Here is a 14,426-nt window from a genome sequence, read left to right on the forward strand (position 1 = left end):
CTCGATCTTGAAAAAAGTTGTAAGATTCTGGTATACATTTTAGAGATATTGGACATTTTTGTGTTTAATGCTGGGACTTGGTAATTCGCGATCTCTAATGCAAACAAATAATTAGAATTTTTCTAAAATCTGGGTTTAGAAATTTGTTGATTCCGGGCTTGTAGAAAATACAATTTGTTGGACTTGGTCTTGGAAAAGAACTTCTGAAAAAAAGAAGAATATTCTACTCAGGGTTGCACCTACTCACTTGCTTTAAAACAATGTTTTTCGGAATTATAAAAACATTAGATGATATAATGATATGTTGTACTTGTAAATAACAAAAAAAGGGTGTAAAGTATATGTTTGACTCATAAAACCTGTCAATTTCGCTTTCAGAGCGTCACAATCAGCGATCTTATGATTCGCGAGCGTTCACTCAGAGTGAGCGCCCACGAATCGTTTAATCGCTGATTGTGACGCACTGAAAGCAATATTGACAGGTTTTATGTTTCAAACACACACTTAACGCCCTCTTCTTGTAACTTCCAAGTACTAATTATCATCATAACATCTAATGTTTTCATAATTCAACCAATTTTTTATAGCAAATGAGTGGAAGTAACCCAGACGTTTGTGTGATGTGATGTGAATGGAACCCACCATCAGTGCAAGGATTACCAATGTCTGCAAATACTTTACCGGTTGAAAAGTTCTGCCTAATAGTTTGTTGCAGCAGGGTGAATCAGCATCATTGAAGACCTTTGGAGCACAAAACGACCAGATGGCCATCTGTAATCACGTGACAAGGGACTGACAAATCCACGAACCCTCGTCCAGTCAACAAATCCTTTGATTCCCTTAGGCTGGTATATAATATAATGTTTAAACATATATGATTTACAGCAATGTTCCACCACATGCTCAAAAATGTGCAGACAATCCATTTGGCGTTCAATGATGATTTCAAAGGCACAAAAAATTGGATGCGTGGAGAAAACTCAACTAAAAATTTGTCAAATTTTAGAGAATCATGTAAATTTAGTCCAAATAGATAAAATCAGATACGATCTTAATAAGTTAGTCCAAATGAATCCACAGGAACTAGTCCCTTCCTATGTAGAACCAGTTTGAAGTGTCCACATGTAGTGATCCTCCGGCTTGGGATAAAAGACAATCGGCTGTAGTCGATTGCTGGATCCGAGTGAAGGTAGCCAAGTATCAGGTCCAGCAACTTGCAATTTCTTGACGCGAATACGACGAACAATGGAATATCTTGGTTCCAATAAAGGTTCCTCTTCGTTTTCGAAACCGTATGTCAGCGGCAAATCACAGTCAGTAAAGCAGCATGCGACGTACAGCCAGTATTCCTAGGGGATGGGATGCAGTTCTCGCAGAGCTTCTTCTGCATAGATGGTTTGATTTCTTTTGAAACGGATAATCGCGGTCTTGAGCTGTGTTTCATTTGGTGAATTTTCACTTAAATTTGACAGATGGAAAATTTTCAAATAAACCTGCCAATCAACGGAGTTTTGATTAAAATCAAAATCTCAAAATTATTCTGAGTATGAGTCCTATGAAATTAGAATCATAAGGGGCTGTTGATAAACTACGTAGACAATTTAGGGGCGAGGGGGGTTGACAATTATCCACGGCCCATACAAATTAAAAAAATTTTGTATGGACAATTGTCTACGCAGGGGGAGGGAGGTCAAGAATCCCAAAAATCTGTCTACGTAGTTTATGAACAGCCCCTAAGGGATTTGAGAAAAGGACATCATGGGGAATTCCTGGTTAATTCTAAGGAGAATGAACATAATTTTTCGACGTTTGGACAAATACTAATGCTTGAAAAGTTTCCTATACCATTTTTGAACACCTTAGGCTTGGAAAACCTTCAAGATGACGAAGTAAAAAAGGCAAGATATCGGGACCAGAGTTAATTTTTTCGAAACCTCAGAAAATTTTGTGATTTCTCGCGATCATAGACAATGGAAAAAATAAATAAATTGTACGATCTAATTTCTTTTTTGAAGATGTCGGACTTGACTCAAGCCACTCTATTTAAGAATTTAAATACCTGTTTTCCGGTTTTCCCGGTTGTCTAACCTAGTTTTCTCGGTTTAATAGAAACAGCAAAATATGGTAAAATATCTCAAGTACCATCACAAGTTTTATCGCATGATAAAACCCAAATCCTTACTTGAAGCATAGATTATTATTTCACTTAACTTTTGAACCTAAAGAATACAGCAGGGGAAATGGATGCCCCTGATTTGGGCCCATACATAAATTCAGCAATAGACTAAATTTTCAGCAGCGATCAAAAATATCCATTAGTACCGTCCGAATGACGCGTTCATTTAGATAAAATTGATAAATAGAAAATTTTTATCGATGGGCCCAATCATAGATCCAGAGGCCAACATTAGAGCCATTTAATATGTAGTACGGTCAAAATATATTATCTCAATTGAGAATTGGAATGGAGAAGATAAATGCAATGTGAATTATGGCCGATTTTACCCTGCTTCCCCCTATTTTATTGAACAATCTTGGATATCCCAATCAAAACATTGCAAGCTAAATGAGAGCTTATTCAAGCAAACATGTGCCTTTTCAGCTAAAAAAATGGAAAATTGTTTGCTGGGATCTTGGCTTGGAGGGACGTACGATCGATAAAATGGGGCTAATCCTCTGTAAAAATCTATGGAGAATCGAATGGAAGTGGTATCGGTCACCGCAAGGCTCTGTGAATGTTATGGGTAATTTTACCCCGCTTTCTCCTATTTTATTGAATTATTCATGGATACGTTGGAACGCGTTGATTGTGGAAATTCACAGATTTTGAGTTGTGCCTGTATTGCACGAAACCGACAATATGCAATCTTTCTCGAAAGAAAAGAGGACAACGAATAGTGAACTATATTGTATATATGAGGTTTAATCCATTCTATTGGTTGTTTAATATGCTACAATAAAACAATCAAATAACCACTCCATTTATGCAATTAAAACGTTTGTTATTTCATAGATTCTTAACTGAGCACAGGTAAAGGTAAACTGAATTTAAGTTGACTAAAACAAGTTGAAGGCCACTTGTCTGTCATAGTTGTGCAACATTAAGATTTGTGAAGTCATGTGCATTGTGCTTTCTAAAGTTATTTTGCTTTGACTAACATTAGTATGTTTCCGAAAGTTGGGTGAACATGTTTGGAACCGAATTATGAACTGAGTTTCTAATTTCAAAAATTAGACTGACATATTAGTAAAACGGAATAGTCGACTCACAGTTGGCAGTGGATTCGATCAAATGATTCAACAAATTCCAACCGGAATCAATCGCTTTACCGCTTCACGCCACACTTAAGTCAAATCCTCACCTTGGCTGTAATCGTTTCAAATGGAATGAAATTGCTCTTTTTGCGGATAAACAAAACAGTTAATTTTATAGCGCGATTGTTTCACCTGCTTAGGGTGGTATGCCAATTGGACGCACAGCGACAATTTTCTTCCATCGAATAGTCCATATTTTTTCAAGACCTTCACCATTCGAGATTCTATCGCAGTTCCTGAATGCCTGAAAACAGCCGCCAATAGGCCCCAACCAGCGCAACACCTTAAGTCTTCTTGTGGGAAAATAATTTCGTCTCATCCGATGAGTACGTTGGCCCCGTTTACAAGCCGCGACCATCCACAGCTGATAGCAAATTAATAACATTTTTGATAACGATATCGGTCTTTGGGTCGCACTTGCAGAGCTACCTATGTACTAGATAAGAAAGAGAGAGCGACTGACTGACAGAAAGAGAGTAGAGCAGTCAACCACTGCTCTCCTCTACCTGCATCAACCTGACGTTGATAAGTTCTCATTAATGAAGTGCGAAGCGATCCGTTGTTTGTTTTGACTTTTATCTGGACACAACGAAAACTTGCCATTGGTTGTCGCCTTAGTTGGCACACGTACGACCCACGCGGTTGACATTGGTTGGAAGGTTGGGAAATCCTAAATGGTTTGCGGGTTCGGTTTAAGGTTGATGATAATCAACTCCGGTAATTTACCTAAATTACATTTATTTAATTATAAATATGAATATATTACCGGCCGAATTTTGCAAACTGCTCTTTACCCAGGGGTATGAAATTTTCTTCGTTATGTCTCCATCAATTTTAATTGTGGTGGCCATAAAAATTAGAGATAATTATCACCGACTATACATCCATCTACCGGTGAACTGGAATAGACAACATCCGATTCACATAACCCATGCACTGTAACAGCGACACTGCGCCTCGAGAGCCGAGTTATCATTAGATGTGTGATATGGTTTTTTTAAAGGTTTAGATCCTGCCGTCGGGGGGCGGTCAGTGAGATGATTAGCAAGTTTTTTTTTTTCGTCGCCACTGTTATGACGCTTGATTATGTAAATTGGTCAGTGCAAGGAGCAGGTCGTCAGACCTTGGGGGTGCTAATAACTTTAACATCACTTTGCTTGCAAGCCTACAGGTACTACAGGTTAAATTGTGTTCACGTCGTCGGTGGCTGGGGCGTGTAATGATTTGAATCATTAATCAGTTAGTTCAGTATTCTTGCTTGGCGTTTGTTCTGATGAATCAACAGGTTGTGCGATTATGGGATGGGGTGGCCGCTTCCGGAGGGGATAATTTTTCATTGCAAATCTTGGAAGGGGAAGCGAACCAATGTGGAAGTTGTCAACCACAGGATCAAGAAAAGTGATAGAATTTCCTTCCGGGAGAACAAACTCGAGCTTTTGGCCGTACCATCCGGTACCGAAAACAAGCGGATAGGAGCTTTCTGCTTAATTACTATGATGTCAACCCTTTTCACTTAATTTGATGTAGCGTTACCTATTTTCATGCGGTTCGAAATTGGATCCGAGGTAGAAAAGATCCGTTGTTGGCGGTTCAATATGCGCATCTCGCTGACTGCAAACCCTGCCCCGTAGTGAACGAATCAAGATACTAACCTTCGACAGTGCGGGCGACAGTAAATGCTGCGGTGAATGGCTGATTTCGGTAATCTCGTCGCGGTAGTTAATGAACGGATCGTTGCTCGCTCCGGAACCGACGACGACGGTCTGCCCGTTCTGGCCACCCTGTCCCGAGCCATTCTGCGAAACGATCGACGAAATTGCCGATCCAATACCCGACGTTACCGATGCCAGGGAAGGCAAGGTCGATGCTGAGCTTGACGACGTCGTCGACGACGATGATGCCGCCGCCGAAGAGGTGGATGACGATGACGATGACGAGGAGGAGGCGGAATTGTTACTGCAGTTGCTACTACTGTTCGGGCTATGGTGATGCTGGGACATGGCGGTTGTGACTGAATCGTTGATTGTGATCGGGGATGCAACCGATATGCTGGAGCTGGAACGAAGCTGGTGGTCGGTACTGTCCAGGGAGCTGAGGTCATCCTGGAGCAACGATGTGTAGTTGTCGGGGATCATGAAATCGTCGAACACATCGTTGAAGAACGGACCGGTTTCCTCCAGCGGAATACACGCGTCGCCTGCTGTCGGAGCCAGATGCGTTAGATCGTCCGGTTCATCTTTGAGCACTGCAAATGTGGAACATATAGAGGAAAAGAAAAGTTAATTCATTTCATTTACGAGTGGTAAATTTATGGTTCCGAACCGTGAATGACAGAGATGGGGGCAAACAGAGCGCGCCGCCCGCGTCTCCAGATCTATTTTCGTTCGGCCATGTGAGTTCATCACCATTCAGCAGTGAAAGTCTTAATTGAGTTACCCAGCTGCTGCTGCCGCTTCAAGCGAAGGCAAACCATTTGCTATTCTTCCCAAGATCCACTCCCGGTTCCAATCTAGCCAAGGGGTATGCCGTGGCTGTCAAATCCAATATGAAATGCATTTACCTCACATTGAGTTTGGTGCATTTTGGTACCCACCTTCTGTTTAATTTACTCCAAAACTGGTGCAATGGGGCAAAGGGCTTTTTGAGATCAATGAACTAGTTTTGGAATTTCCATATAAAAAGTTTCAGTGTTTTGTGTAATCAATTTGAAGCCTAATAAATTCTTTCATTGATGTGCTACGATGATCGAGAAAAAAAATCAAAACAAACGCATTGGACGCCATGGCAAAATACTGTCCTTCGCATCCCTCTGAATCCAGCAGACCAAAAATCGCAAATAGAGGTCCATGCCGAACACACACACACACACCTCCATTCAGAACAATAACGAGCAGACGAGGCTTCCTTCTAAATTGCTTATATCCTGAATAGTTAGACCCAATGACGGAGGATCATAAGCGCACCGAAAAGAGGGAAAAGAGGATACAGTGGGAACAGTCAGTATGTGCGGTTGCAATCTCGTGCCCTAAGTGGCATGTCGGTGTAGCCCCAAGGGAGAGTATCACGTGACGGCGATGGGGAAGAAGCTTAACGAGTGTCCGTTGCTGGGATGGGGGAAAGGGCGTGGATTTTCTACGTCTTTTCTTTTCTGCCAGCGACGACGGATCGGATGGCTTCAAGCTGTGAAGAGGCAGGAGTGATTTGTCAAAGGATTTTAAGACACAATCGCCGTGGAAGGGGGGATATAAAAGCAGCATCAAAGTCAGCTTTAATCCAATGGTAAAATTATTCGTATTTAGGTTAAAAGGAAAGGGAGGTGTTGTGGTCGTTGTGATGAAGTGAAAAGTAGGATTTTATGGCTTAATTTTTGGAACATGGAATTTGGTGGTAGAAGTTATGGTCCAAATCACTGAAGCAGGAGCAGAAATCAGTGAATCGGGGATGTTGAATAACATTTTTGGGTTTGAAGCAGACCGAACGGTACCATAAAACCATGATCGTCTGCTCAGTAAATAAAAATGGTTGCTCTAAGACCACCGAGCCCCTCAACATCACACCACTTATGATCGAGTTATTGATGTAACCGAGCAAGCAATGTGACTCTAAAGTTATTAAATATCAAGAGACTGTCATGATTGTTACTCACTGGTTACTCTATGAGTAACCAGCTCCGAAAACAGATTCCTAATTATCATTATTTTTAATCAATATTAACAAGGGAAAAATGTGCTCTTCTTAAAAAAGCTGCGCACCAAAATGCATGCAATAATTTTCGATTGCCTATTGAGATTACTATGGAGAGGGGGGGGGGGGGGGGTGTTGTAAAATTGCGGCCTGTAGATTTGAAGAAATACTTCAAATCTCCTCATACATTGTATGAGCTAGGCGAAGAAGTGTGCGTTTGACTAGTACTGTCGCATTAATGGCCCTTCGCTCATTTTCAGCTTCTATTCAATTTTCATACTGCCATACTCTAGCGGAACTATCCACCTACCCTCTTCAGAGATTTCTCTAATCACAGTAAAGCTTCATGTTAGATAGCATTTCCAACCAACTCTGAAAATCGTAAACTTCACGTATTAAGTAACATAAAAACACTTTGAATGTGAGATTTTAGTTTTTGAGTTTTTCCTAACACTGTCAATTTATTTCAGCGCCATTGCAGAAACATCATCAGAAGAATAGCGAGAACTTCAGGAAAGATTAAATGTATTCAGAGCAGTCCTTCGCGAAAATTGTAGAAACTTTAAAGAAGTTCTGATAGATGAAAGGAAATGCCAAGAATTTTAAGGTGGTTCCATTTGGTTCAGGAAAATTGGCGGAACTTTTAAGAAGTACTAAGAATTTCAGGTATATCCAGAGAGCTCCAGGTTAGTCAAGAGAATTCCAGGGATGTAGAGAAAGCTTTAGGAAAATGGTGGAACTTTTATATAATTTCCAAATACCTCAGAGCGACTAGATCAACATATCTTTAGGGAAATTCAGAAATCAGTTCCAATTCCAGAGCAATTTCAATGCTTCGAGAACTAGAGAAAAGTCCAGACTTTAGGGAGAGTTTAACGCTCTGTAAGCGTGAGTTCCGATATATTCAGGACAGTTCCTTGAGAGTTATGGAAACCAAAATCCAGAACCTTCTTATCAGGGAAGTTAAGAGAGCTTCAAAGAACATGAGAAAACTTCATAAATATTTTGGGAACCTCACAGAACTCCAGAGAATTTCATGGAAGATTAAATTACTTTGACCAGATGTTTAGAATTACTTCTGCGTGAAGTCAACGATTTACATAGTTGAAGATGCTAATTTCAAATAACAGACTAAAGTGGTAATTTTTATACGATAGATGAGGAGATGAAAGTATAGAATTGATAGTTCCGTTAGAGTAAGGCAGTGTGAAAATTGCATATAGAGGGTAGAAAGCGAGCAAGGACAACTTTAGGAAGGTACAAATCGGTTTGATCATCTCTCTTTACCAAACTCCCCCGTTTGAGAGGGATGGTGAGGGGTATTCTCCCCCGCCACCACTGGCAAAAAGAGATGATCACCGACACGCTCAAGTACCGACGATGTGTTTGAAACAGTTCTATCGATTTTTACGGCACTTAAGTTGTTATCTGAAGGAAGGCATCAAGTCGTAGGTTTGGAAATTGCAGCTATTGTTACCTCTACCACGGTATGTGCTCATGTCATCGTCGACTTGAAGCTAAATCTATTATAGAACTGTCAAATTGACGGCAAACGGATCTAATGTGGGTGGCGCTTAAGGGCAGTTAAAAAAAAAACTTTAAATTACTTTCGACAAACTCAGGGAATTTGCAGAAACTTCAGCAATGTTCTAAGAGTAGTTGTAGATTTGAAGTTTTTCACCCAATTACATTAGAGTAGAGCTGGAGTAGATAATGATAATGCTAGAGTTATTCAAGATTGCTTTCATGTCATTGACCACATCTTAATGAATCATTACAAACTAGACATGTGCCACAAATTTGGAAGGAATCCTTAGTGGTCCCTATTCAAACAGTTGCTGGAACGATTAAAGCCGGAGAGTTTCGTCCCATCAACATGTTGCACACACTAGAGAAAATTTTAGAACTTGTTGTTAAAGGCCAGCTGTTGGAGTATTTAAATAGTTTTAGTTTGTTGATACCAGAACAATCGGGATATCGCGAAGGTCATTCTTGTGAAACCGCGTTGAATTTGGTATTAGCAAAGTGGAGAAATAAATTGGAGTGCAAAGATACGATTGTTGCTGTTTTTTGGATCTTAAACGCGCTTTTGAAACAATTTCTAGGCCCTTATTGTTAAGATCAATCAAGCGCTTTGGAATTACGGGTACTGCATATAAATGGTTTGAAAGCTATTTGTCTGACAGAACTCAACGGACTGTTTTTAATGATTCTGTTTCCAGTCCCGTGGGGATTAACCTTGAAGTGCCCCAGGGAAGTGTATTAGGGCCCCTGTTATTTATTATGTATATTAATGGCTTGCGACGTGTTTTACAATTTTGTGACATTAATCTTTTTGCAGATGATACTGCTTTATTCATTGCAGCTAAGAATTTAGGTGATGCCGTTTTACACTTGAATGAAGATTTGCGTTCTCTAAGTATATGGTTGAAGTATAAGCAGTTGAAATTGAATGCAAGAAACATCGCTGATTGTGGCTCTCATTAAGTGAAATAAACAAGTTTAATGTGTCAAACGTATTTTTGCAACCCCTTTTTGTATCTTACCAATACAAAATATGATCATAGCATCTAATTATTTCATAAATCAGAAAAAAAAAATTGTTTTAGCTGAAACGAATATTTGCAACCTAATGGAACTAACATCTTAATTTTATAACAAGCTGCGTTTGCTGGGTAAAAAATAACTGAAACATCAAAACTCCAAAGAACTGTTCATGTTTAAATATTTTAATATTTTAAATTCTGATTGGTCTTAGTTTTATGATAAGTTGCATTTGCTGCGCATTTGCAGATTGAATTTGAATTTGATTGAAACTCCAAAGAACTGCTCATGTTTTAAAGAAGGAAAAATCTCCTAAAATTATTAAAAAACTATTTTTTTCTAAACTTGATGGCTAGCTGCATTTGCTATGCCAAAATCCCAATTATAGCTAGAACATCAAAACTCCAAAGAACTGCTCATGTTTGAAATGGTTTCCATGCCAATTACATAACTAAAAAGAACAACTCATGGTTAACATAATAATGAATCAATCGAAGCCATAAAATTTCTGATGTATACAATATATAGTTTAGGCAAATTTCAAATCTTCTTAACACTCCGAATACGGTAGGTAAAATACTTTACGCCGACTACGAAGCCCCCGAAAAACGTGTAACAGCAAGTTTGCCATGACATAACTTAGCCATTTATTAATGAATTTAAAAAAAATGTGGTGCCTCTAGAGTTCCTAGACTCTGTAAATTATTTTAATTGCATAAAGATTGAAAGTAGGGTCGTCTACTTTTTTCACAAGCGAAAAGCGTCGTTACACGTTTTTATTATGTTAAATGTTCATAATTAGCCAGAGTAAAGTCATGGTTCCTATATATGATAACGGAATGGTCCTCGAAAGAACCGTACCATCCGTAAAAGTGGTCTATCCATAAACTCCTGATCCTAGAACTCCGCGTTTTTTCGAAAACATTAGGAACTGTAATATAAGAAAGAATTTGGGTTCCGGAAGATTTTTTCGAAAACACTTGGAACTGTCATATATAAATTAATTAGGGGTCATGACATAAACATGTACCGTAAAACGCGGTAACTTTTATAGTTTTTTAAGTTTTTTTTTTACAACAATGAATGTTTTTCAAATTTTATTTTTTTCAACAAGTACTGAGAATCCTACTGTCAATTCGTTAGTAATATTTTTTACAGAAATTATTGCATTTGCACTATTTTTTTTGTCTTGTTTTTGTTTTGGGATGACTTTGACAATACTCGATTAATGTTGAAAAAATATGCGTGAGACTCAAACAATCTAGTTCAAAAAATATAAAACTTTGAATAAGGATTTAATCAGAAACATCATAAGCAATAAGAAGACAGTATTAAATTTGTGATGGTTATTTCAGAAATACAGTAAAGTGATTGTTTGAGTGCTTTTTCAAACAGACGAAAAACAAGAAAATTTATTTTTTCAAATATTTGAAATATTTGGAAATATGTAATACATACTATATGAAAAAGTGCAGAAGGTAAATTTAGTCATTATATTTTACTATCAAACAGAGCTTAAAATTATTGACTGCCTAGGCTGAGTGTGAAAGCACTGCACTATTCAATCCATTGCTCTGTGCAGACCGTTTGTACAAAACGTTAAAGGACGAGGCAATGAAAGAGCCAACAAAAACATTCAGTCACTCACGAGCAGGCGACACACACCGCTTGCATTCAGTCACACAGCTTGTAATTGAGTCATTTTTCCATAGAAAATGCACGCTCAGTCATTCAAAATAAATATTAGGTACCATCACGGCAGAATAAACGTGTTGACTGAGCTACTGACTGAGTGCTCGGCTGTCAGTGACTCGTTTACCTCTGAATCATTCAGACTCTCACGAGGCAGTGAATGATGAGGCAGATGGCAGTTCATATTCATATCAAAATGACTCAATGAACCTGACTGTTTTGCGCACTGCTATCAAAGTTACCCGCATTATCAAAGATACTCGGTTTTACGGTACCTAGAAGGCCATGGGACCACTGAACCACTGATCCTAGAGTTCTACGGTTTTTTAGAAAGCATTTGAAACTGTGATATAATAAAGATTTTTGGGTGTTGACATAAACATGGACCCGAATGGCTATGGGGCCGTCCTCTGATAGGTCCGGAACATCCGGAAAAGAGGTCAACCAATAAAACTGATCCTAGATCCACCCTTTTTTTCAAAACCATTAGGAACTGTGATAGAATAATTTGGGGTCATGGCAGATGTTTTGAAATAAACTGTGGAGTTCTTGGATCAGTTTCATGGATTTACCACTTTTAAGGATGTTCCAGGTCTTCCAGAGGACGGTCTCATGCCCATCCAGGTCCATGTTTACGTCACGAGAGATTTAAAAAAAACTGCTGAGCTCTAGAATCAGTTTCATGGATGAACCAATTTTACCGATGCTCCAAATCGTCCGAAGGACGGTTCCATAGCCATCCGGGTCCATGTTTATGTCACGACCCCAAATTCTTTCTTAAATTACAGTTCCTAATGTATTTGAAAAAACCGTGGAGCTCTAGGATCAGTTTCATGGATGGACCACTTTTAAGGATCTTTCAGATCTTTCGGAGGACGGTCTCATGGCCATCCGGATCCATTTTTATGTTACGACAAAAAATTATTTCCTATATCACAGTTCCACGTGTTTTCGAACAAATCGCGGAGGTCTAGGATCAGTTTCATGAATGGACCACTTTTACGGACGTTTTGGATTTTCCGGAGGACGGCCCCATAGCCATCTGGGACCATGTTTATGTCACGATCCCAAATTCTATCTTATATATGACAGTTCCAAGTGTTTTCGAAAAAAAAAACGCGGAGCTCTAGGATCAGTTTCATGAATTGACCACTTTTACGGATGTTTCGGATCTTCCTGAGAACGCTCCCATGGCCATCCGGGTCCGTGTTTATGTCATGAACCCAAATTCTTTCTTCCTAATGTTTTCGAAAAACCGCGGAGCTCTAGGATCAGTTTCGTGGATTGACCAATTTTACGGATGGTTCGAATCTTCCGGAGGACCGTTTCGTTGTATCCAGGATCCTTATATAGGAACCATGACTGTATTCTGGATAATTATGAACATTTGTGCCCATTAATCGAATTAATGGATCTTAGGCCATTTGCAAAACCCATACACACTCTTTTAAAAAAAAGGTGTAGTTTTTGAATAAAGTAGACGACCCTATTTTTAATCTTTAAATAATCACAATAATCTACAGACCCTAGGAATTCTGGAAGTATCACAATTTTTGAAATTCATAAAGAAATGGCTAAGTTATGCTATTGCAAACTTGCCGTTACACGTTTTTCGGAGGCATCGTATTCGGAGTGTTAATCTTTAATAAACAGAATTGTGGAAAGTCCAAAGAAATAAAATGACTCCGAAACAAGAGTTTTGAAATACTCGTAAATCTAGTACAGTAGCGTTCGATAATTGAAAATCTCTTTTCAAGTATTCAGCCAAATAGCCTTTGGCCAAATGACCCATTCGAACAAACGGCATTCGACCAAATGACCGGACACCGTTTCAAAAACTTAAAAACAACTGTCGGGAATTTCAGCATTTATTTCAAGCAAATTGCGAGAACTTGTAAGACAAGAACATAGATTTTAAGGTAGTTTCATTGTATTCAGGGAAGTTCCGAGTACTTCGACGACGATCAGAGAAATTCACAACTCCGGAGTGATTTGAGATTTGGGCGTAATTGCATTTGTAAACAAACACTTCAATCACCGATTTATCGCGAATAAAAGCTCAATCTCGAAAAGTAATAACACTATGAGGTAGAGGAATGATTCCTCTATCATTTGGTATAGTTTGTTTGTGATATTGAGCTTTTATTCAAGAGTAATCAGTAATTGACGTGTTTGTTTACAAAAGCAATTCCACCCAAATCTCAAATCACTCCAGAACTGTCCCATTAATCTAAGGACAGCAACCGCTCAGGATAGAAATCTTTCAATTTTGCACCACTGCAGAGTGGTCCAGAATGCATATTTGAGCCTGAAATTGAAACTATACAAGTCTTTTCTACAAATTTATGCCTTATAGTTAGGCCCACATTTTTTTGACCATGAATTCTAGGGTGGTTCCTATCCACCTAAAATCCAAAATCTAGCTTTTTTGTTTGAATAAATTAAGGTATACATTCTTGGACAAAGTTGCAACTTTGTTGAAAACAACTTTTTTGTATCTCTTGAATTGGCCGATTTAGAGCTATTTTCTTGAATTGACTTAGGGTGGCTCTCAAAAAACAACTGTTTTGCTCTAGTTTTCTTATTTAGAATTTCTCAGCAAAGGTGTCTTGAAATAACTTTTAGATCTTAAGAAGGCGCACATTTCTGCTGCACAAAGCATGTCAATATCTTTTGCCGATCAAGAGTTATTGACGTTTTTTTTTTCTAAAAATATGCATTTTCAAATGTTAATATCTCTGGTTGGGGCAACAAAAAAAGTCTGCATGGGCGTGCGTTGAGTTCCTAGAAATCATCGATAGAAGTCATTGTTTACAAAAGCTGTTACGCCCTAATTCCAGCTCTATCTAGATATGTTTAGTATTACTTCTGCGCTAAGTCAACAATTGATCATTTCTCTTTATCAAACTCCCCCGTTGGAAAGGGATGGTGAGGGGTATTCCCCCCCCCCGCCGCCACTGTTTCAAACACATCGTCGGTACATGAGCGTGTCGGTGATCATCTCTTGTTGCCAGTTGTGGCGGGGGAAATACCCCTCACCATCCCTCTGCAACGGGGGAGTTTGGTAAAGAGAGATGATCAAACCGATTTGTACCTTCCTAAAGTTGTCCTTGCTCGCTTTCTAACCTCTATATGTAATTTTCACACTGCCGTACTCTAACGGAACTATCAATTCTATACTTTCATCTCCT

The 14,426-nt window shown here is 38.9% G+C and overlaps 1 protein-coding gene across 2 annotated transcripts in view; it reads right to left on the reverse strand.

The window, feature by feature from the left end:
- sima (similar) overlaps positions 1-14,426 on the reverse strand; it is a 576,195-nt gene that overhangs the window by 68,474 nt on the left and 493,295 nt on the right. For both annotated transcript variants that reach the window (XM_065222464.1, XM_065222463.1), the window contains exon 8: positions 4,968-5,560. In XM_065222464.1, coding sequence (XP_065078536.1) covers positions 4,968-5,560 — 593 coding nt within the window. The remainder of the gene's footprint in view (positions 1-4,967; positions 5,561-14,426) is intronic.

The sequence above is a fragment of the Ochlerotatus camptorhynchus genome, unplaced genomic scaffold (assembly GCF_037179485.1).
Source record: "Ochlerotatus camptorhynchus isolate MF236.1 unplaced genomic scaffold, CSIRO-AGI_Acam_v1.1 ptg000170l, whole genome shotgun sequence".
NCBI lineage: Eukaryota > Metazoa > Arthropoda > Insecta > Diptera > Culicidae > Ochlerotatus > Ochlerotatus camptorhynchus.